Here is a 22,395-nt window from a genome sequence, read left to right as displayed (position 1 = left end):
TTGCTAAGGCTTTTGCCAAGGTAATTTAAAGACAGCAGTACTTTCTCTCTGTTATTAAGCTGGATACAATGGTCTGGTGAATGCACTTTGCTGGGAATTTTCCCTAATCTGCCTCTCTTCAAACTGCTCAGAACAGAACTGCCCAGCACAATCCTACCTGAAACATCCTAGCTCAGTTTTGACAGCATCAACCTTTTTTACAGAGTGATGAAGTCCTCTGCACTTCCTGTTCCTATCCCATTCCCACTAACAGGATTGCTGGTAAATCATCTCATCTTGAGGTTTCTTCCCAGCCTCCTCTCACCTCAGACGAAGAAAACATTTTGCAGAAGAACCCGTCTGGTGAGAATAAGCCTGGACCAAGCTCTCTACAACCTTACAGCCCACCAGTCTATAATAAATGCAAGGACCTCACCTGTTTCAGTTTCGTTCCCACCATGGAGGCACTGCTGTCAAGCACAAATACAACGTTCTTTGGCAACGGAGGAAGATCTATGGGGGCGAAGTAGTGCACGAAATACCCATTAAGAATCTGTGGAAGAGCAAGGAAGTCAGGAATCAAAGGTAGATCATGGTACAATGTTCCACACACATCATTTTGGGATATTTGGTTGGGCACACCTCATCCTGCTTTCAATGTCTGTGTCTACATTGGAATATATGAGTGCTCCTTGGTGTCCCTCTTAATTCTGGTCCCTGGTTTATCCAGACTGGGGGAGTGTACTGGCGCTCTCCACATTGCCTTCCGTGGTGGACATTGGAGTTTCCTTCCAAATGCTCTAAGGGTATAACATATGTTCCCAGGGATTAGAACCACAAAGTACATTTGGGCAATTGGCCTTGTATCCAGCCAGTATATTGAGAAACTGAAAAGCAGGTACAAAAAAGAAACTCGGTGAATTTCTATACGTGTGATTTTTAAGTCCATCTCGTAGCTGCCAACTGACTGGTTTTATTTTGGATAGTTCTTATAGGATGAAGAAGTAGCCTTTCACTTGGGGAACATTTTCTAGGACATCTGGAGCATGCAAAGCAATTGAACCACCTCAGGTATAGTTAACAACACAGAAAAGATGAGTCGTGTGTACAGTACCTGAACATCACCAACACTCAGCTCCCTCTTGACATCGTATCTAATTATGAAATCTCCCAAAATACCATTTCGGGCGATCCTGGTTTGCTCGACAACACTGGGATTGAATGTAACTTTAGCTAAGGTTTTGGTATGTCCAACTACAGTAGAAGGAGGAGGAGAAACATCACCTGTTGAGATAAAACCACAATCTTACAAGTTTTTCCCATTGTCTTACAGATGTCTAAGCACAGCACATACAGTATTAGCATGGAGTCAGGTGAACTAGCATAGTTACATACTGAGATTAAAGATTCAACTCACCAGTGATAAGGACTTAATAATCTGTGGGATTTGGTACATAAGAGGTTAATAGTGCTGATGGCCCCTTATCTCCTGTGCAAACCCTGGGGAAGGAGAGATATCAGCCGAAAGAGGGAGTCTTGTGGTGGTAGAACGGTCCTGTTTTGGCTCAAAATTTCAGATAAATGGCAGATAAATAGCAGATAATGGCAGATAAATAGCAGATAAATGGCTTCAGCACAGAATCTTGAATGTCTTGGTGCCCAGAGTGAGACTTTTTGCTTAATTATCCACAAAATTAATATTAAAGTTGACATCCCTAAGTATGATAATGAGCAAAAAGAAGTACATACTAAACATATATGACTATAGCACCCAACTCTCTACCCAAATCACACTAAAATGTCACCCAAGGGAGGGGATCAGATAAGGTTAGGACATAAAGGGCAATAAGGAGGTTAGCTGTATGAAGAGATCTCTCCAAGGGAGAAGAAACTTGAGACCTAGAAAAGACAGTTTACAGGCTGTGCTCCTCTTCCCCTACCAAGACAGGGATGCCTTCTTGGTAAAAGTATTGTGCCTTCACCTCTGGATGAAGAACTCCCAGGATAGCATTTATTCGTTGACTCATTTATTCATTGACTCATTTATTCATTTATTCATCTATTTTGCTAGCATTATTGTAGCATATTAGCGCTATCGCAGCTAGTGCATTTATCAACCGCAATTCTGAATCTGTTATATCTGTCACTTAAATAAATCATTTATCTTTACAGCTTTGTGATGCTGCCTCAGGGAAAGCCCTCGACAGGGTTTTGAAAGAGGCAAACGCTGAGCTGTCTTAGTCAGAGCCCTCAGCTCTGAAACAGAACTGTTTCAGTGAAGGCCCTTGGCAGGACCCTGAAACAGAAACAAGACTAAAACCCTTTTGACGTGACATAACCCTTCCCCTCTAAACTGAAACCAACATCACAATGCCATCAGGGATATAAATGTTTAGGCAAAATTCCTGTGCTCGCTTCTATTTGGAGGTCGCTGAACTCAAAGGCCAGATATTCTCTGTATGACTGCAAACTGCTTTCTGTATGAACACACAACTTCAGACACATAAGTGGTATGTATTCCAGCCAACTCTAGACATGAAGAACGCAGATCCTAGACCTGAGATCCTGCCAGTCAATGCAAGTATGATTCATTTGACCTGTTTAAACATTTCCTCTAGGATTAGATGAATCATATGGCAGATTTCTCCCTATTGATTATAAAGAGTTCTTGAGGCGACTTGTTCAGATGAACTTCGGGCATGTGAGGTGGGACTGATCTGACTAATTGATCACTTGATCTGACAAGCGTCTTATGTGTAATATCTACATCCAAATATCTTACCTGCCTTTATGTTCAGCCAAGAGTTATCAGTACAGCTGCTGCAATTTCAGTCTTTCTGATTGAGACAAAATCCAGCACTTGCTAGTGCAGTCGTGCAAACTGCATCCTTGAGATGTAACTCACCCTAATCTCCCTTCCTGAGTCAATGAAGAGAGCTGTGCCTTTCAGAGAAAGAAAATAATTTAGGTCTGAGTCACCCTGAAGGAACCTCTGCTTGTCTTGTTAGCTGTGTTCATTTGCTAAAGTAGAGGGATATGAAGATTCCTTGTTGTTTCCCTGTGTGGCCAAAATCCCACCTTACTCTCTTTTGGTGTGGCAACTCTTCATTCCCTTTGAACCCTAAGAACCCTTACGTGAGATTCAGCAAAGGTCAGATTTGGCCTTGGACTTCCCCAGATTTTGAGGTCTTTCCCCCGTATCCTAACTAGCTACTGAAAACATCAAAATAGATTCTCAAATGATGTTTTTCTTGGGTGATTCAACTCTCACATTGATTATTCCAACGCTTCACTGAGGCAAAGAAGTTCTATTATATCCGCTCATGTGCTGATTAAAATTGATGGGAATAATTATACTGTGTGGGGAGGTCTCACGTCCTTGCCAAAGATGGACCAAGAAGTCTGTGGTATGGCAGGGAAAAGAAAAGATCGGTGAGATTCAGTTCCAGTTTAGGTGTTCACAATGCAAGCACCTATGTCTGAGCTTATTTTCTAGGCTCCCATTATTCTCAGTGGAGATCGGGTCAAGAGTGTCAGGGGATATTAGGGTATGATACATCTGGTCAGACACAGACATCTGCTTTAGGATAATTTTAATTATGTGCTATACCCCATTAACAATACTGATCACAATGACAAGGTGCAGGCAGTCGTGGAAAGCTCCTCTCCAGGGCTTCCTTTAACACTATGTAACGAGGAGTGGCATTTCTCCACCTTTGTAAAGTGCTTTGAGCAGCATTAGAGGAATGCAACTTGACGTCTGTATGCAACATTGAACACAATCCACCTCACATCCAGATCCCACAGGGATTTACAAAATCAGATCCATATGATTATGTCCATTTAACAAGTAGGAAAATGGAGGCGTGGAGTGGTTACCTAACTCACCTGACTTCCCACAGGTTAAAGTCCATAGAAATGCTGGGACTAGGGTTCTTGTGTGTTTATAAAATTATTATTCTAGCTGTGATCTTTACTTTAAAGTGCTATGCACAACGTAGACTCCTCTAGGCAAAGGAATGAAAGTAAGAGTCATAAATCACTAGCACTCTAGGCTGTTACTTCCATGTTGATTTGGCTTTACTTTTATAGCTGTCCTGTGAGCTGTGAGCACATTTGAATAGACAAGGCACAAGACTGTACTTTTGAGGCAGGGAAGGTTTTTCTCATAGGCTCAAATTCTACACAAATAAATTAGAGCTGGAGGACCTGCAATGTGAAACAAACTCATCAGCAAAAGTCTTGACCAAGAAGGCTGAATGACAGATATTACTCAATTTCAGTGAAGTCAAGAATTGACCCTGCATCGTGGCTTCTCTGACTATGCCGATTCCAATCCATCCATCCTGGTAGAGAGAGAGGTCCCACCCAGTACACTGGAATCACTTAAGGACACTAGTGTTGGATCTTAACAGCAGCTTATAAAATGATTACACAGAGCTTTGACATTTTTTCTAAAACCTGTGTGCAGTTCAGATTTCTTCTGGCACAGAAAAGTCATAAATCAATAGCTCTATAGGATTTTACCTCAATCTTGATTTGTTTTTACTTTTAGAGCTGCCCTTTGATCTCATGAATCAACAGATGTAATATGTTTTTAATACACAATGCATCAGTTTTGCTTGTATTGGCCTTCCTGGATTTTCCATCTGCCTTCTATCACTTCCAAAATCCCATTTAGCTGACAGTGTGTGAGAAATGCCTAGAATTCATAGAAATGGCTTCACAGTTCATTTATATTTTCTGATCTATTTGAGGGTTTCACATTACTCCTCCTCAACTGCTAAGAACTGTCATCGGTAAGGCTGCCTGGCCATATCATATCAGGGTTAGTGAAAGTCAGTCTCACACTGGAAACAGGTCTCCCATTATGCCAACTGCAGATGTACATCCATGGCTGTGGCCTTTGGACTTCACTTCTGTATTTCTCTGCCGTAAGTACATTGATGGGTGAGCAGAGTATGCTGTGAGCCACAACAGCATGAGTTCCAGTCCTAGCATTCCTATGAACTCCAACCAGAACTCCAACCATCCGAAATCAGCCAAGTTAGGTAGCTGCTCCGTGCCTCAGTTTCCCCACCTGTCAAATGGGCATAATCACGTGTATCCAGTTTTGTGCAGCACTGTAGAATCTAGATGGGATCATGTGGATCACACTGCACTCCTCTATTACTCCTCAAAACAATCTTTGGAGGTGAGATATGTCATCCCCTGGAGCCCCTGGAGAGGAGGTTTCCAAGGCTCCCTCACATAGCTATCATTAGTGACATGAACAGCTGGGGAAGCTCCCCCATCTTCTTCATAGCCACTCACCTCCCATCTCCAGGACGGAGATTAAAAACAAATAGACCTTTTCTGGTAGAAAAGGTCCAAAAGAACCTTTTTTCCCTCTGGAATAATAGAAATCAGATCTGCAAGGCAGGTTGTATAATTATCCCGTGTTCTCAGACCGAATCCCTTCCTACTTGGTTTTATGACATGGTCTGGAAACACTCCAGACCTCCAGTAATGGAAACTCAGTACCTGCCCTTGCCAGTCCTCTCCAGAGTATCCCTTTTTCACTGTCAGACATTTTTAAGGTCTAATTTACATTTTTCTTTCTGAATTATAAAGCCTTGACTTCTTATTCTTTCTGTTATTGACACGGAAAACACAATATTCTTTTCCTCCTTGCAGCAGCCTTTTATATATTTAAATACACTAACTACGTCTTCCCCTGGGTTTCTTTTTTTTAGGCAGCACTTGATATCTGGATCACAATTACTGTCCTCTGTTTATTGGCCCAGTTCTTTTCAAACAAGTGACTGAGAGAGGAAAATCTATGAGATATTCAGAGTACAGAGCGTGGATGAGCTCCAAAGACTTGAGTTGGTCGGTGCTCACACTGAGGTAGTTAATAGGGCCTTTAGACAAACTTTCTACCAAATTCAGATAAAGAAAGAAACAGAGCAGGAAAAAGCATTTTTCATACGAAACTGTAGTCCTCACATGATGAACAGTCAAAACTAAATTATTTTGGAGACTGGCAGAGTCAGGATTAGAGCTCAAATGCCAAGTTCATCCTCCACTAACAGGTGGAAACTTCTAGACAACTGTGATAACAAATAAAAACCTTTACGAGAGCTATGACTTTGACGAGAAATAGTCATTCTCAGGCAGCCTACTGTCTCCCTGCACAAGTCCATGACTAGTTCTCACACCGCTGAGCTGGAGGAAAAGGATGAGGACAGTCATCCCTGAGGATGCTGGGAAGGACATCATTCAGAAAATGGCTCCATTCTGAGGTCACCAGAGAAGACCAGGATCATTAGCCTCAGTGTCTCCTGTTTTGGGGTTTTTATGTGACAGAAGACATCACCTGCACGTGACAAAAGATCACTTTCCAAAACTCACATGCCTAATATCTTCCTTTGGGAAAAATACAACTCTCAGATGGAGCTGTTTATACAGGAGTCACTGTCAAAGGAAATATCCTGGAAAGACATGTCATCCCAGTTGTCTCTGCTCCATGTTCAAAGAGGATGTACGTAGGACTTTCCAAGAGCCTCTATCTGTAGCAAAGCACAGCTTGACTTTTCATAAATCACTGGAAATTTGTGGAACTAAGTCCAGTCTTTGTATCTTGGGCCCCTACAGCCAAAAGCAGGCAGAATTGGACTCTTTACTGCTTCCGCTCCTACTGCTGTGATTTCTGCGCTGTTATATCAATGGTAACAAAAAGCGTCCTTCACTCTTTCTCATCAAGGGACATCTTCTGTATACAGGTCTTTAAGTTTTATCTCTTCTGTTCATCACAGGCTGTATGGATATTATCAGTTTGGCTGCAGTCAAAAGTGCAAATCCTAAAAGATCATTAAACAGAGAAATGTTTTTTCCACTATGGTTCCTGCATGGTACATTGATTGGCTCTACGGACGGCATGTAGAAAGCACCACAAATGTAAGAAGATTTGCCCGTGAAATAAGACAGATCAGCCATTCCTCCACTTTTGGCCATCTAAACTATTGTTATTATTTTTTTTCACTAGTTTTGCAAACAGCATTTATTGACACAACAGGTGAGCATTTCAGTTATGATCATCAGTCACTGCTGGTGCTCATCATGTGGAGTTGTTGATGGCTCCAGAGCCAAAGAGATTTGATTTTCAGCTTAATTTTCCTATCCAAAACTGAATCTTCAGGACTGGTACTCAGGAAAAGAATGTAGTTTCTTATCCAGGTCAGTCAGAGTCAAAAGTATCTAAATGACTTGTGAAGCTACATCCCATCCTCAACAACGGTTTCAGGTTGGTGGCGCTTTGGACATATTACTCGGATTGTCATTTAACTGATGACTTAATGTCACAATACATATTTCACCCAATACTTTCAATGTAATCTATTAATACTCAAAAATAAAAAAATCTCACATTTAATCATTAACCATGAGATACTACAGACATCTTTGTAGACATAGGAAATTGAGGAAGAGTGTTTTCATGCCAGATTCAAACTCAAACCAGTGAGGCAGTACCATTTTCCAATGTGCAAGACTCTGTTCCTGATTTGGTCATTTTTTTAAGCCATGACCTCTCATTTGGGGCACCATAGGTAACACAGTATGGCATTGCCTGGTCTGGCATCCTTTGCTGGCCACTTATTTACTAGATTGCTGCCGAGCTTTCCAGTCAAATGATACTGAAGGGTTTTAAGCCACAGGAATCTGAGAAGAGACCAGCCACTGTCTTCTTCTTGGTTTCTCCCAGTTTGCAGACTGTCTGCCAAGCAGCCACTCTGACCTGGCACGCGATTTACTTGTCTTTCATTTAAAAACCCACAGCCTTCTCTGGAGGTCTCACTTCGTGTGCAGATCTCTTTAGTCTTTGGGTGTCATATGAGCAAGAAGGCTTCGCAGGAAGGATCTAATGACTCAGATGTTTTGCTTTCTGGATCAAGCTTGAGAGATGACAGCTGACTGGAGTACACTGGCTTTCCAAGTGCAATGCTCCTTGCCTTGGCCTTGCCCTCCCTAGGAATATTCTCATGGTATTTCCATTTGTGTTTAGGAAGGCAGGAAGTTCGTGTTGTCTGCTCCAAGTATGATTTTGCCAGCCAGAAGAAGTCACAAGCAATAAATTCCTCCCATCCAAAACAAGCCGTCCTCCTATGCAACCTCTATTAGACCATTCTGAGACCATTCTGACAATTTTTTTTTTGTTTTGGCTGCTTATAATGTCCTAGTCTCCTCATCTTGCTTTAGATCCGAAAGAAGATCAGCTAACCTACGGAATTCATTAACCCTATACACTCATCTGAGTGGCACTCACCTGAGTGGCACCAATGAGGACTTGATCTGGCAGAGGCACAACCCACTCCTGACTGCCCGTGGTGGACCCCAAAAGTGTGTTTGTCATTTCAATGACTTACATAGCAGTGATTTCACCACAGCAAACAGATTTCACCAACTGTATAGGGCGACTCCAGATAGAAAGTGTCTGTAATTGAATTCTGAGCAAGGATAAAGCATGGGGAATCTGAGCTTCAGTTGCATTGCCCATCCTGCAGTAGGACACCTATTTTATAGACATTTTACCAGCTAGGGAGAATTATGGAATCCTGGAGCTTGGGCCCATTTTTATATGAGCTGTTTTAAATCTAAAGCACAGTGCCAAGAATGATCAGCACTCACAGACTGCAGTTTGGCCAGCAAGTTACGAGAGTTTTCCCTGTATGTCATTTATGTATAGGAATTTCCATACCATACTAGATCAACAGTGCGTCTGCTCTGCTTAGTCTGTCTCTGACCTTGATCTATGCCAGATGTTTTGCAGGAAACCATATACCACAATGCACTATGATACTCCCTGTTAGGTGAAAGAGGTTTCCTGTCCCTCGTGTTGAGGGTCAGAGCACATTTATCACACAATACATGGGTGGACGGCAGAGAGACTAATTAGCTGTATGAGGCTTGACCTGAAGCTAGTCCAAGTCACTGAGAGTCTTGATTTCATTGTGATTTGGATGAAATCAGTAAGATCACGCTGAGCAACCAGTTTAACTCCAGTGCACATGTTTTAGGGTCTTTACCTGGCAGAAGTGAACAGCTGCAATGATTTTGCTGGCATTATGTCACTTCGAGTAACTGAGGACCAAGTCCCACAAAACTCCACATCCTGCTTCCAGCTCTGACTCACCCTCTTTTTTTTGGTGAGAGGTTTTGTCAACATGTAGCAATCACAGTGTCCTGTGCTCCTCACTGTTAGTTTACAGTAGAAAGATTACCTTTACACTGTCTGAACAGAGAGTGAGGATGGTTGGGGGTAAGTATAGATACTCAGATGACACTTAGTATTTTGGCAAAACATGGATTTTCCTCTTGGAATTTCCCATGTTCTAAAATGCAGGATTTCCTATCTGCCTTGGCATGGATGGATGGAAAAAACAATTCACTTAAAATAAACAGTTCCCAGGAGAAGTGGAGCCAGGGAAGAGCCTGCTGAAATGAGCACAAGGCCTGAAGGCCCAGTTCAAAGTTTGTAAAGACAATAGAAAAAAAAAATATCCTACTGGCTCAGATGGGATCAGCCCTATATTCACTAAACTTCAAAGTTCTCACATGCTTGTGCACAGATACCACATAGCCATCTGTAGAAAATAGAACAAAAGCCATCAGCCTTTATGATAAGTCTGAATTTCCACCACTGAACCGCACAGAGTTCATAATCCTGAAAACCCTTTCACGCAGCCATTATAGCAGGTCTCATGAACCTGGAGATTTCCATGCCAGTGAATGAGACATCTCTAAATAAGAATCGCTGATGACCCACAATGCTTAGAGACGTGCTTGTCACTCAAAGGCAGACACCTCTGGGGTGGAATGTACCTGGCATACAGTGAGTGAAGCAAGAGTTTAAAAGGGAAAGTAAGAAATGTATCTTTCTAAATAAAGTCATAGTTGGAATTTGCCAGAATAATTTATGCCTAATGAGCTGCTGACATAATTTTTCTTATTGTCTTCATGAGATGGGTCCTCTAGTTTCCAATATAGTCTTGATCCTAGACAGTGCTGCTTTAATACCGTGTTGGGGTTTTGTTTAATGCCTCATTTGGAGAGGAGCTAAAGTGAATGAAACACCAATCTACACTCTTATCCAAAATTGCCTTGGAGAACTCCTAACACTGCCAGTCCTGTTCTTGAGAAGTGATTTAGGACCAACAAGTAACAGAACCACGGGTCATAAAATCTCTCCTTACCTTCAACTTTCCCATTGCCTTTATGTTTGCTGTTTCGAAGGGGAGGCACTTCCAGTGAAACTATGCCTGAGTTCTCCAGGATGTTCACCTCCACTCGTAACCTCCCCACCAGCTGCTGGGGCCGGATGCTGACTGTATACTCGTATTTCCCCAGTCGCCTTTGCAAAAGCTCTTCATAATGCAGTAGGAACTTGGCCTGCATCTTGCGAGGAATGAAGACAGAAGCTTTGAATGTCTCATAGCCATTCTCCCTGGAAGGAAAATCCAAAGACACCTTCACACCCCATACACATCAGGTACCACCTCCTCCGGTGAATGATGAATCTGGATTTTGTTTATCAAATATAAATATTCCCTATCAATAAATATGTGAAACCAGCAAGCAAGAAAACATCCTAATGCTTCACAAAGCATTAAGCATGTAGGAGGTTTCCACAGGAGGAAAAGTCTTAAAAGATGAGATGACTTCTTATGGAGACGAATATGACAAACATGTTTAACATGGAACAGAGCTAAAGGAAAATCTGTCTCTTGGTTTCTTACACAGAGGATGTGAAAATGCTGTGTAACAGGGCTAGAAAATGCCACATGCAACTTTACATGACTTGAGGTATGGGAATGACACCAGGCAGTGTGAATAACGTTCTACTTAGTTATTTCTTCCTGTAAATCCATGGATGGGCATGCCAAAGCACCTGAAATAAAGATGGAAGGAGAGTACGTCTCTTCACAGAACACAGACAAAGGCCCAAAACGTACCTTCCATCCGTAGGGCTCGGAGGTTTCTTGTCCCTTGCTTTGTCATCACTGCTATGTTTCTTTTCTTTCCCTGTGACCTCTCCATAATAAGTCTTGTTGCCGATGCTCCTGGAGAGACCAGAGATGGCAGCATGACCACTCTGCACCCACATAGAGTGACAGCAGTACAGCTTGCTGTAGAAGGGTTCACAGACTGTGCACATGTGAATAGGCTACATGTCATGCTGGTGTAACTCTCCTTGAGTCCACTCGAGTCACTGAGACAGACGCTGACTTAGAAGTTCCCTGTCTGGTTATACCAGCAGAGTTCATTTTTAGTCCAGGAGTTTACCTCTCTAAAATGCCTGTTCAGTAGGTAATCTCCAACTACAAGGGTGCAAACCACAAAGCAAAGCAATTGCCAAGAAACCCAAGGAGCACTTTTTTTTGGTCTGGTCTCAGATCCACCATCTCTGTCAATAGACATGACAATATTCAGGATGACTGCTCTCAATTAGCTGCCCCCCTAAATAAAATGCTTCTCCCTGGGAATGAGTTACAGGGTCATAAAGAAACAGCCCTTAACATACATTTTGTCTGGCCAATGGCAAAAGACTGTTTTTCCTCCTGTTTAGTCCAAATGGAAGTCTTTCTAAAAGAGCTGGTCCCCTATCTGCTATGGTCAGGTCTGAAGCTGTGGCCCCAATATTTACCCATAGGGGGGAACTGAGCATGACCAAACCAAATCAGTTTTTGAAACCAGCAGCTTAATTTATTCCTTAGTCAGTCATTTCGGTATGAGCTTGGTTACCCTCTACTTGCTCTATTATCCACATAGAATGACTAGCACCTCCAGCAGCAAGTGAACCTATCTGCTAGTTGGAGTTGACTCTCCTCCTCCATTGACGGTATGGAGAACCTGGAACAACAAGGAGCTTCTTAGGCACCACTGTCAGAGTTAGGTGGAATAACTATGGTGTACCAGTGTTGCTGAAACTTCAATTGAGAAGGTTTCTGAGGGCTAGGACAGACTTTTTTGGTCCAAATCAAAGAGAGAGGAGGTTATTAAAAGACCCATAGATGGGAAATAGAATCATTTTCTTCCCCATGCACACTGTGAGGACTTGGATCTTAGCATCCTGTCAACCAAGGACTTGCTTTGTGCTTCAGGGCCATGACCAGTCTTGGATGGAGTATATCACACGTGTGGTTTTATTTTTCCCAAAGAAATGCAAAAAGGCCTTGATACAGTCCTACTGCAGATTAGCCAGCTTTTGAAATCTCAGAGAGCTACCTGTGGGATGGGAGAACCATTGTCCACCCAGCTGTCAGCATTACTTACATGGTAAAGTTGGAGATGAAGGCTGCAGCTGGGATCTGCATCTCAAACACGGCTTCACGTGCCTCAGATCCGCTGTTCACCATTGTGCACGACACCGTGGTGAAAGCATACCGAGAGATGATTGTGGATTTCACAGTGAATTCAGACATCCGAGGCCTGGTTTCCTGTACGTATCAAAAGGTTATCCATTAACCTCGACAGCTAGATAACTCACCCCTTCAGTGTTTCAAATAATATTTAATGTACTCAAGCAAATTACCACCCTATGAATATTAGACTTGCCCATGAAAAACAGTCAACAGCAGACAAGGTGGGCTTGCAGTCAAAATTTCAGGTGAGTTGCCAAGGTAAACCAGGAGCATGGCACTGTCTTTGTTCACACACAAGAGCAAAGGCCACAGTCATTCTCCAAAGCTTGGGAAGGGTCTGGGAAGTATGAGAGCTCTGAGTATGCCAGCCTTTATGTTGTGAAACACACTGACAAAATCCACATGTATCCTAAATTGCACCCTTCAACTCTGACCGCGTGAGAGGAACAGAATTAGTTCTTTATGGCCTGGGAAGAGAAACCCAGAATATGGCCCCATAGGGTCCAGAACTGATGTCAGAGAAACTGCTCTGTGGCCTGTACACAAGAGCAGATGTAAGACCTCTTGAAAGACTGAGATCACTGTGTGTGAAGCAGCATCTTCAAATTCACACAATCAGATCCGTAATTTATGTAAACAGAAACACTGCTGTCAGTGGAGTAGGTTGAGTTCTCCTCTGCTGAGAATCCATCCTGGAGGTCTCAGCCAATGGATGGAAGAGACTTAATAAGAAACACTGACACTGTGATGTCTCAGGCAAAATATTTTAAGCCTTTTAGGCCACACTGGATTCCTTCCAGTAGAGAAGCAGCAGAGAATGCAATGAATGACACATAATGTAGCAATAGAAGCTGAAAGCCAATTTCTGCTTCTTGGGAATGTGTTTTTGTGCACAAGTCCTGGGTTGGAACATTTCTCCAGTCTAACAGGATTTTTTGACAGCAATGTCTCCATGGAGCTCAACAGTTTTCTTCCTGGAAGTCTTCAGTGTATTTAACCATAAGCAGTCCATGTAAAAAAAAATAATTCTATGTGTTGCCTTAAACCGTCAAAGGCTGAACAAAGCAGAAGGAAGCCAAAGAGTAAAATACATTGCACATACAGAGCAACTTCCCTAAGCCAAAAAACCTGAGACTTTTCCTATTGAGGTTGATAAAAAGTCCCAGCCACATAAGACTTGTGAAGACAAGAACATGCTCGTCAGCTGCGCTTCCAGGATTATTTTTTTTTTCCAAACAAAAATAATTTTGACAAATTGCTTTATAAAGGGAGCAAGTGTTTGTATGAGCAAGTATGAAACAGGAATGTTTCTGCAGTAGCTGATGGCATCAGGAGCAGTAATAAGCAAGCATCCAACTAACCAAGTTGCTGGGCTAGTGAATTCCAGGCAAACGGAAGAATGAGGATCCACCAGAAACAAGCACAAAACTGTCAATAGACTTGGAAATAAGGCCCCATCTACCTGCACTTTCAAGGCTTGGAAAGACTCTGATAAAGGTGTCTCAACTGAACCTAATCATGATAGATATCTTTAACAGGTGGAGAATGTGTGATATGCTCTGTGTCCGTGAACATCCTACTTAGCACAGGCTCAGCTCATATGGACCATATTGGCAAGAAATGAGCATTTTTAAGGTGTGATTTGTCTCACTGATTTCAGACAGCTCAGTGAGATGGATCTAGACTAGAGCATATCTGCTCAGATCTGATGTCCCCTCCTTAGGCCACTAGTGGCTTTTACTCAATTGCTATTGATTAGACCAAGACCCTGCTGCTCTTAGAACTTTCCCTGATACATAGGCATGGCTTTCCAGTCTCATTATCCTGAAGAAGGAGAGGATGGGAACTTTTGATCTGAAGTAGCATTGTAGGGATGTTTCCAGATATAATGAGCTGATGTTTTTTTATTCAGTCTTCAATACTGACAATCGCCTGTGGCACAGTAAGAGATATAAAAGCTTCAATAACAGAAGGGAAAGAGACAATCTGAAACTACAGCAAATCCTTTGGTTCCAGATCTTCTGTATCCACTCCCATGTTTTGCATTTCATCATAAGCTGTGGGTTCAAACATAGTTGACAGCTCAACAGCAAAAGAGGATCAAGCCCATTGCCTTTTATTTGAGATACAAGTGGTTCTGCAGTGACATGTCTGACACTGAGACTAACACTGTGAATGCAGTGATGGATTCGAGTGAAGTCAGAAAGTCTTTAGAATATGACAGAGGACATGGACTTGTTATGACACGAATGTAATAATGGTTGTACTGGGTGAGAACAAAAGTGATTCTAACCCTGTAGCCCATCACTGGCAGAGATCCATAGTACATGCTTAGAAAAGAGTGTAAAATCAGTCCAACCTGCACTGATACTACCCAGAAATATTCTCTCAGTTTTCAGCGATTTGTGGCTGAAGGAACTCCTGAACCAAGGGTGGTATTTTTGTGTTTAGTAAACCTCTGTGGATTTTTCTTCTGTGACTTTACACAGCTGCTTTTTTGGATCCATGTAAACTTTTCGCATCCACAACATCTTGTAGCAAGCAGTTCCACAGCTTAATATTTTATATGAAGAACCACATCACTTAGGGTTTTTTTGATGAATCTACTCTTTTCTGGCTTCAACTGATCTCTGTCATATCAACTGAACAAGCTCCAGCTCTGATACTCTCACAGACTGAGGAATGGCAAAACCAAATGAAAACGAGATGTTCAACACCTCTCCCTCTTCCTGGAGAAAGGAAAACACTGAACAAGGGCATCACATCCAACTGAGGATGAAAGAACTGATTCATCTTCCCATCCCTGGAAGGGATCTGCCATTCCTTGTATAGAGAAAATGTAAATGGCTGGGGGCAGATGCGGTTTCCAAACAGGTTGCTGGGTCGGGCTTGGCGGGCAGCCCAAGTTCCAGTCTGCAATCCTTGTGCATTCCCTGGAGCTCTTGCACAATCCACCAGCGCCTGATGCCCTGGCTTACAGCTGCATAAACGCCTGTTTGTTTTCTCCACTTTTTATTAAGGCCTTCAAGAAGATGAGAAGCAGCACAAAGGAAAAAACAAAACAAACCATTTGTTTAATATTATTATTGCTGTGATTTATTATCCCTATTAAAAATAAAGCTAGGGAATGCCAAGGCGGCAGATTAGCACACTGCTCTGAGGCAGGTTGGCTGGGTGTTTTAGGAAGGTGTCCTGCTTATTATGATGAACTAGGAGCTGGAATTTTCTTGCCAAACAAATGATTTTATGCTTGTTTACATCAAATGTTTGGAAAGACAGAAGAGAGGGGAAGATAAATGAAATACACTCCATGTTTTTTACCTTTATCAGTAGCTTTCATCAAAACAAATTGACTGTATCTCAGATTAGAAGTAATAAACTGGTAATAAGAGCATGAGCTGCCCTCCTCTAGGCTGCTGATTCAAATCTGTCAAAGATCAAAACGACCAGAAGCTATTACCACTGCTGCTCAGTGTGTGAAATGAGTTCCTTCGGTTCTCAACTCCATACCTCAGAAAAGCCAGAAAAAATAACCGGCCGTGAACGGCAATTTCACTGGCTGCCTCTTTAGCCAAACAGCCGGCCCTCACAGATTTGCTGTACCTCTCACAGCTGCAGGTTTACATCTTAAAGCTTAGGTTCCCATGCTGAAAGAGCAATATTGGCTTCCTTGGTGTCTTTCTTTCTCCAGTAAATTTTGGCCTCTGCATCAACGAAGAACAACAGAGATTTTCAGATTTGAAAGCAAACTCTCCCTTTCTCTTCAAATTCAGTGAGATTTCATCAGGCTTATGTTCACTGTTCTCACTCCAAATGTGGGGCTGAGAAGATGGATTGGGAAGTATTAGAAGAACCTGTACCTGTTGCATTGATCAAAATGAAGATTTTTTTTTACCTAGAATCTCACCCTACTATCACCCACTGACGCAGATTATTTCTGGGCACAGGCATGCACACACGCGTATATACACGTAAAGCAAGTGTAATTCCCATGAGGTAAAATGTGTGATACGTACCAGCCTCTGCAAAAATTTGGCCTGTCTTGGGACACGGCGTGCAACCTGCAAAGAGTTAAGGGAGTTAACAGAGTCTAGTCAGCTTACAGAAGACATGTCACCTGTTTAAATCCCGACACGGGTTTGAGCAACTGATCACCCATGGCCAGGTTCAAATGTTCCGCTAGTTAAAATTAAAACCTAAATCTCTTCTATATTAACAGACCCACTGATCAAAGCTCAGCAGTGGAATGCAGCTCTCGCAGGCGAGGAGGTACTGTGTGATTTGCAAATGTGACTTGTCAAGAGACCCTCTATATGAAGACAGCAACCTCAGCCTTTAGCCCTAGCCCTGGATGCTATTGCTTGGCCCGGGAAGTGTATTCCCTAATAGCTTCCCATGGAGTCTCACAAAGGCTCTGTGTCACTGTTTTTGCCCCATTGCATGGTATAGGGCACATGATGAGAAAGGCTGCTAAATGGTCCACAATGCTCATCAAACACCATGCAAGACCCATCTGCTTTCTCAGGCAAGTAAAAGCCAAAGCCCATTCCCCAGTTGTGGTCTTCGTCTGTCCAAGAGCACTCAGGACTCATCGTGAGTTACAGATGCTGGGCAGGGAAAGGGCTGACCCCACAGGCCCAGTCATAGAATCATAGAATCGCCTAGGTTGGAAGGGACCTTTCAGATGATCTAGTCACCTGAGACTGTCCTCAGCTCAGCACCGTGTGGCTGCTTCGAGCTCAAGCAGCCACCAGGTTAACACCTAGCACCCATCTGATGGGGTTTAGCAAGCATAACCCAATCTGCTGCATGTGTGGACCTGCTCCACGGGAGGACTTTGTTGATATTACCTCAACAGCAGATCTGTTGCTGAATAACTCTCCACAGGTACTGTGAGAGAAAAGCACTAGTTATGTGCAAAAAGGGAATAAAGATATTTAAACTCAGCCACAGATTTTATTATGAAATTAAGTACTTCACCTATGACGATGCAATCATACTCATTGCATTGCCCTTCACAACAACTCCTCTGGCTGCACATGCTGTAAGTCTCAGCTTAGCAACATCTCCAAATGAAATCCCTCCCCAAAACAAAGAGTACAAGTCTCTTGTCAATGAAGGAAGCCAAGCGACTTCTTAAAATGTCGGTGAAACTCCAGAGAGCAGAGGAATGCAATGATATTTTTTTACCTGATTTGCCCTTTCTGTTGATTTACACTGAAATAACAGCACTCCTTGCCAAAGAGATGATTTTATGTCTGTTTATATCATGTATTGAAAAGCTCAGGAAAGCCCAATGGAGAAATTAAACAGTCTCCTCTGCTAGAATCTTTATCATTTCCTTCTGCATTATTGTCGCCAACATTTTGTAAAATTAGAACCAAGGAAAAACAGCTACCTTGGAAAATTCTCAATGGCGAGGAGAGAGGAGAGGAGGGGAGAGGAGGGGAGAGGAGGGGAGAGGAGGGGAGAGGAGGGGAGAGGAGAGGAGAGGAGAGGAGAGGAGAGGAGAGGAGAGGAGAGGAGAGGAGAGGAGAGGAGAGGAGAGGAGAGGAGAGGAGAGGAGAGGAGAGGAGAGGAGAGGAGGTTTCTCTGCAGTTTAAATTTTGGAAGAAACTCTCTATCTGACTGTGTTATCTCAGGCAAGTAAAGCACCTCAGGAGCCTGCTGCAAGAGCTTACAGTTTCCAACACTGTAGGTTCTTCAGAACAAGCCAGACAAATATCTGTGAAGTTGGTTCTGCTTGAACCAGAGTCAGGGACGAGAGATCAGTGCTCCTTGGTACTTTTTGTACTAAAGGATTACTTTTTGAAACAAATCTGTCCATCGTCCTCTATGGAACGGTCACAATGGTTTTTACTGACTAATTGTCGAAAACTGGAAATTTACTTACTGGTTTTACTTTTCCCCATCACACCCATTTTGTTTGCTTGCTTATTTGCATAAGAAGGCTTTGTATGACTTGGCTCCTTCAAAAAATACCTTCTAAAGTCTTGACGATAACCAGTAGACATCAGTGGGGAGCTAAAGATCACCAGATAACAGTATTCTGTTTGCTAGGACTTCGTGACTGCTGCCAAAGGACTGCTACAGGTTTATCAGAGAATCATAGAATTGTTTAGGTTGGAAGGAACCTTAAAGATCACCTTGTTCCAACCCCCCTGCCCTAAGCAGGGACACCTTCCACTAGACCAGGTTGCTCAAAGCTCCATCCAGCCTGGCCTAGAACACCTCCAGGGATGGGGCATCCACAGCTTCTCTGGGCAACCGGGGCCAGTGCCACACCACCCTCAGAGTAAAAAGTTTCTTCCTAATAGCAAATCTAAATCTCCCCTCTTCCAGTTTAAAGCCATTATCCCTTATCCTATCACTACATGCCCTTAAAAAAAGTCCTTCCTCATCTTTCTTGTAGGTCCCCTTCAGATACTGGAGCTGCTATAAGGTCTCCCCAGAGCTTTCTCTTCTCCTTCTTATGATACCGATCAGTCCATCGGAGTGTTTTGAACCATCCAGCTTCACTAGCATCATCTAATGAAACGATTTCCAAGTTCCCATCAACCTTTAAGTCCTTCCAAAGCACTCATTAGAGCCCAATAATGGCTAGTAATGACCCCATAGCTGTGGCCATCTGCTAGTCTTAGCGTGGTATACAGAGAATAAGCTGGGCAGCAGCAACCCAACGACCTGAAAAGAGCTGTCCAGAAAAACAACCTCTAGTGCAATGGTAATAACTAGCAACCTTCCCAAATAGCTTAGCAGAGCGGTCAATCATTGGATAACTCAACATGTAATCCACGCTCGTTGCAAATACCACCATCCTGCAAAGACCTGTGTCTGTACTTGCCTTTGTGGGTGGAAGATCCTCCCGGGGTGTTACAGTTAAACACAACCCTCTACACTCTCCTGAATCTGTTAGAGAGATTTATCACAGTATCTTGATCTGGGGAAGCACCTGCCTGTTCTTAACCTGGATCATGTGTTCAGTGAGGATGGACAGATGTCCTCTTCTAGATCTGGCTGTCCCAGGGGACTAGGTCACCGCCTCTGTTTATACATCACTGCTTTTCTGTTGGAAGTTACTGCTGCTACTGATCTGCCAGCAACACAGCTCCTGTGAAAACACCCTCATTTGCCTCAAGCAAGATCAACCAGGTTATTTCAGCACTGTGAGCCAGTTGCTTGAGCTTTGCAACTTATTTTTCCCCCTAAAGCAGGTGAGTGAATGTTCCCAGATATCTTACCACTGGCAGAACAGTGGTGCAGATATTCTCTCCCACTTGGTCAGGTGCGTCTGCAAGACAACGTTGCTTTGCAGCTGAATTTTCCATCAAGGAATATGTGTTCACAGAAATCAAGATCGACAACAAAGTTGCTGACCTCCTCATAGCGGAGAGACATGGGCACTTCTGGAGAGACAGAGGTTCTTCCCATTCTAGGTGGGATGAGAGACTGAATGACCAGTTCTGTGATGGGTACAGATACATATGAAGAGTCTCACTCTTCCCACTTACTGTATGGCAGCAGATGCCAAATACAGGCATACACTGACATTTTAGACACGCTAGGGTATCCCACCTGGCCTCCAGCAAGACACAGGTCTTCCATAAGTCCTGCATTGTATCTGCCAGTCCCACATGGGTGTCTCAGATATTACAGAGCCTCTCAGATCTCATCAAATTTAAATAACTGATTGATGCCTAAGTGACCCAAAGTCACCCAGGGTATCTATTATGGACCTGAAGGATATGAGCACGGATCTGAAGCTCAACCTTTTAAATCACAGCCTCACAAACCATCACCCAAATTTTCTTGCTAACTTGCAAAACATTCATTGCCCTTTCAGCCCTATTTCCCCAGAAAATCCGAAGTCGTACAATGACACAACATAACAGCCCTCACTTGCAGAATATTTTTTTTTTTCTCCTCTGGTCAAGAAGCATTTTACAAGCTGAAACTTAGGTGGCTCGTTTCATCCAGCAGGAGTTAAAAATCAAGACTGAGACCATAGGCAGAAAAACTTTCCCCTGAGCCTGAAATACTCTGAATTACTCAGCCTGGCACGTGGCCAGGACGCTGCGTTAACTCCCTTGTCCCTGCGAAATATCTCGTTAGCACAGCTACGGGGATGTCAGCTTTGGACCCGTCCCCTGGTAGTAGCACCCATCCCGGGGGGGTGCCGGTGGTCTCCTGGCTTAGCACCTCCAATAACTGCCTTGCTCATTAGTAGCAGCCTCCCATGGAGCTAAACTGCCACCGCAGCTATGGGCATGCTGCAGGGATCCAGTTTTAGCAGACTGCCCTGCCTGTCAGTACTGATGGTTAAGAGGGGACAAGCCAGCCCCAGCCACCAGGACAAGCCAGCCCCGGCCACCAGATGCTCCCAAACAACCACCGCCTTAAAACCTACTTGCTCCATGATGCTGTAGTCTGCCATCAGCTTCTCTTCCAGGTACCTCGCCATCAGCTCCGAGTCGGGCTGCCCCACCGAGGTGGAGAAGCCCCAGCAGAGCCACAGCCAAAGGATCATGGTGGAGGGGGAGCGCTGGCCGGGGCTCCCTGCCCGGCAGGTGAGAGGAAAACCCGGCTGCCCGCGGCTGCTGCCTGCGCTGCCGGACTGGCTGCGAGGAGGCTGACAGGAGGCGAGACGACCCACCCTCTTCTCCTCCTTCCCAGCTCAGGACCGGCCCCTTTTCCACTCAGAGCGGCTTCCCGAGCTGCCAGGGGATCCTTGCGGGGTTTCCATCTTGCAGCTACTCCTGTCATCCAGGGGTCCTATGGGTCGCCACGCATAAATCACCACCATGCTCCTCTCAACACTGCCCTCAGCCCGCATCTCGCCTCGTGTGGCAGGGAGGGGTGGTGTTGGAGGTCCCTGAGGTGATGCCATGTGTCGTTCTGGCACCAGCAGCACCCCAGCCCTGTGGTGGCCCTCGGGACTGAGGAGACATTTCCTCCACCTGGCTGGGCACTGGGGCAGGGCCTAAGATGGCCTCTGCCACAGTGTCCACCTGACGGGCTGGTGCCCAGTGCCAGCGGGAGCTGGAAGGAGAGGCTGGGCTGCCAGGGTGTCTCCTCATGGGGTCAGCTATGGCTTATGCCACAGTCTATATGAAAAAGCGTGCTCTCACCTACCCCTCTGGGACAAGCTTCAAGGCTGGGGCTTTACCCAGGAGGGGTAAGACCCACCGGTTTCACTGTCTCTGAAGGGACACCTTCTCCTACACCCTGGTCTGGAGAGCCCTGTGAAAGCTGCCCCGGGGCCCGCCATTCTGGGGCAGGGCAGGGCTCCCTCCACACACTCGCCTTGGCACCCTGTTGGGCGGCCACCTGCTCCCCATCAGCAAAGATGGCCGAGACCCATACTTTCACCCCTCCTTGTTGTCATCTGGACTCCATTTCTCAGCTGAGCAAAGCTGGGGTGAGCCTCCTGCTCTTCCCTCCCTTTCCTCCCCGACCAGCCCCGAAAGCTGGATCCCCTCTACTGGGCTTCCAGGGACATTCTCGCAGGCTCGGCTCTGCCAGCTGGCACGGACCGGGCACGGCTCATCCCCAGGAACTTGCATCTGCAGTGCTCACCTAACCCCAAATCATACGCATTTACTACTTCATTTTTTTATGCCAGCAGTAACTTCTTAAATCCAGCAGACGCAAATTTCCTCTCTTTTTGTTCTTTTTTTTTTTTTTTTTTTGCAGGTCCTGGGTGCTGCACACACAAACTTGTATTTTCTTTTTCCTTTCCAACTCTGGGTGGTCAGGAACTGAAGCTGTTTTGCTTCACCTCCAGTCCATGGCAGTGACAGTCTGGTGAGTGGCTCAATCTCTCTCCAGCCTTGCTGGGATATATAAACACACTCTTAGTCCACTGGAGTTTCTCCTTCTGGACAAACACATGTGCCCCCACCTGAAATCATGTGTCCGCTAAAGGCTTATGTCCTGAGAGCATTATGTCCTCAAAATCTGGTGTGTGTAATGGAGGAGCAGAAACGTGCATGCTCCGCATACAAAAGGGATGAGG

General features: G+C 44.3%; 1 protein-coding gene across 1 annotated transcript in view; it reads right to left on the bottom strand.

Moving 5' to 3' along the window:
* ITIH5 (inter-alpha-trypsin inhibitor heavy chain 5) overlaps nt 1–21,020 on the bottom strand; it is a 48,990-nt gene extending 27,970 nt beyond the window's left edge. Inside the window, exons 1-7 of the mRNA XM_054218188.1 lie at nt 20,788–21,020; nt 16,397–16,441; nt 12,292–12,455; nt 10,971–11,078; nt 10,212–10,462; nt 1,094–1,263; nt 416–532 (exon numbers count right to left, since the gene is read on the bottom strand). Of these exons, the coding sequence (XP_054074163.1) occupies nt 416–532; nt 1,094–1,263; nt 10,212–10,462; nt 10,971–11,078; nt 12,292–12,455; nt 16,397–16,441; nt 20,788–20,907 (975 nt within the window). The 5' untranslated portion in view covers nt 20,908–21,020. The remainder of the gene's footprint in view (nt 1–415; nt 533–1,093; nt 1,264–10,211; nt 10,463–10,970; nt 11,079–12,291; nt 12,456–16,396; nt 16,442–20,787) is intronic.
* Nucleotides 21,021–22,395: the final 1,375 nt, after the last annotated feature.

The sequence above is a fragment of the Rissa tridactyla genome, chromosome 1, assembly GCF_028500815.1.
Source record: "Rissa tridactyla isolate bRisTri1 chromosome 1, bRisTri1.patW.cur.20221130, whole genome shotgun sequence".
Taxonomy (NCBI): Eukaryota; Metazoa; Chordata; class Aves; order Charadriiformes; family Laridae; genus Rissa; species Rissa tridactyla.
This window is presented reverse-complemented; position numbering and strand designations above follow the sequence as displayed.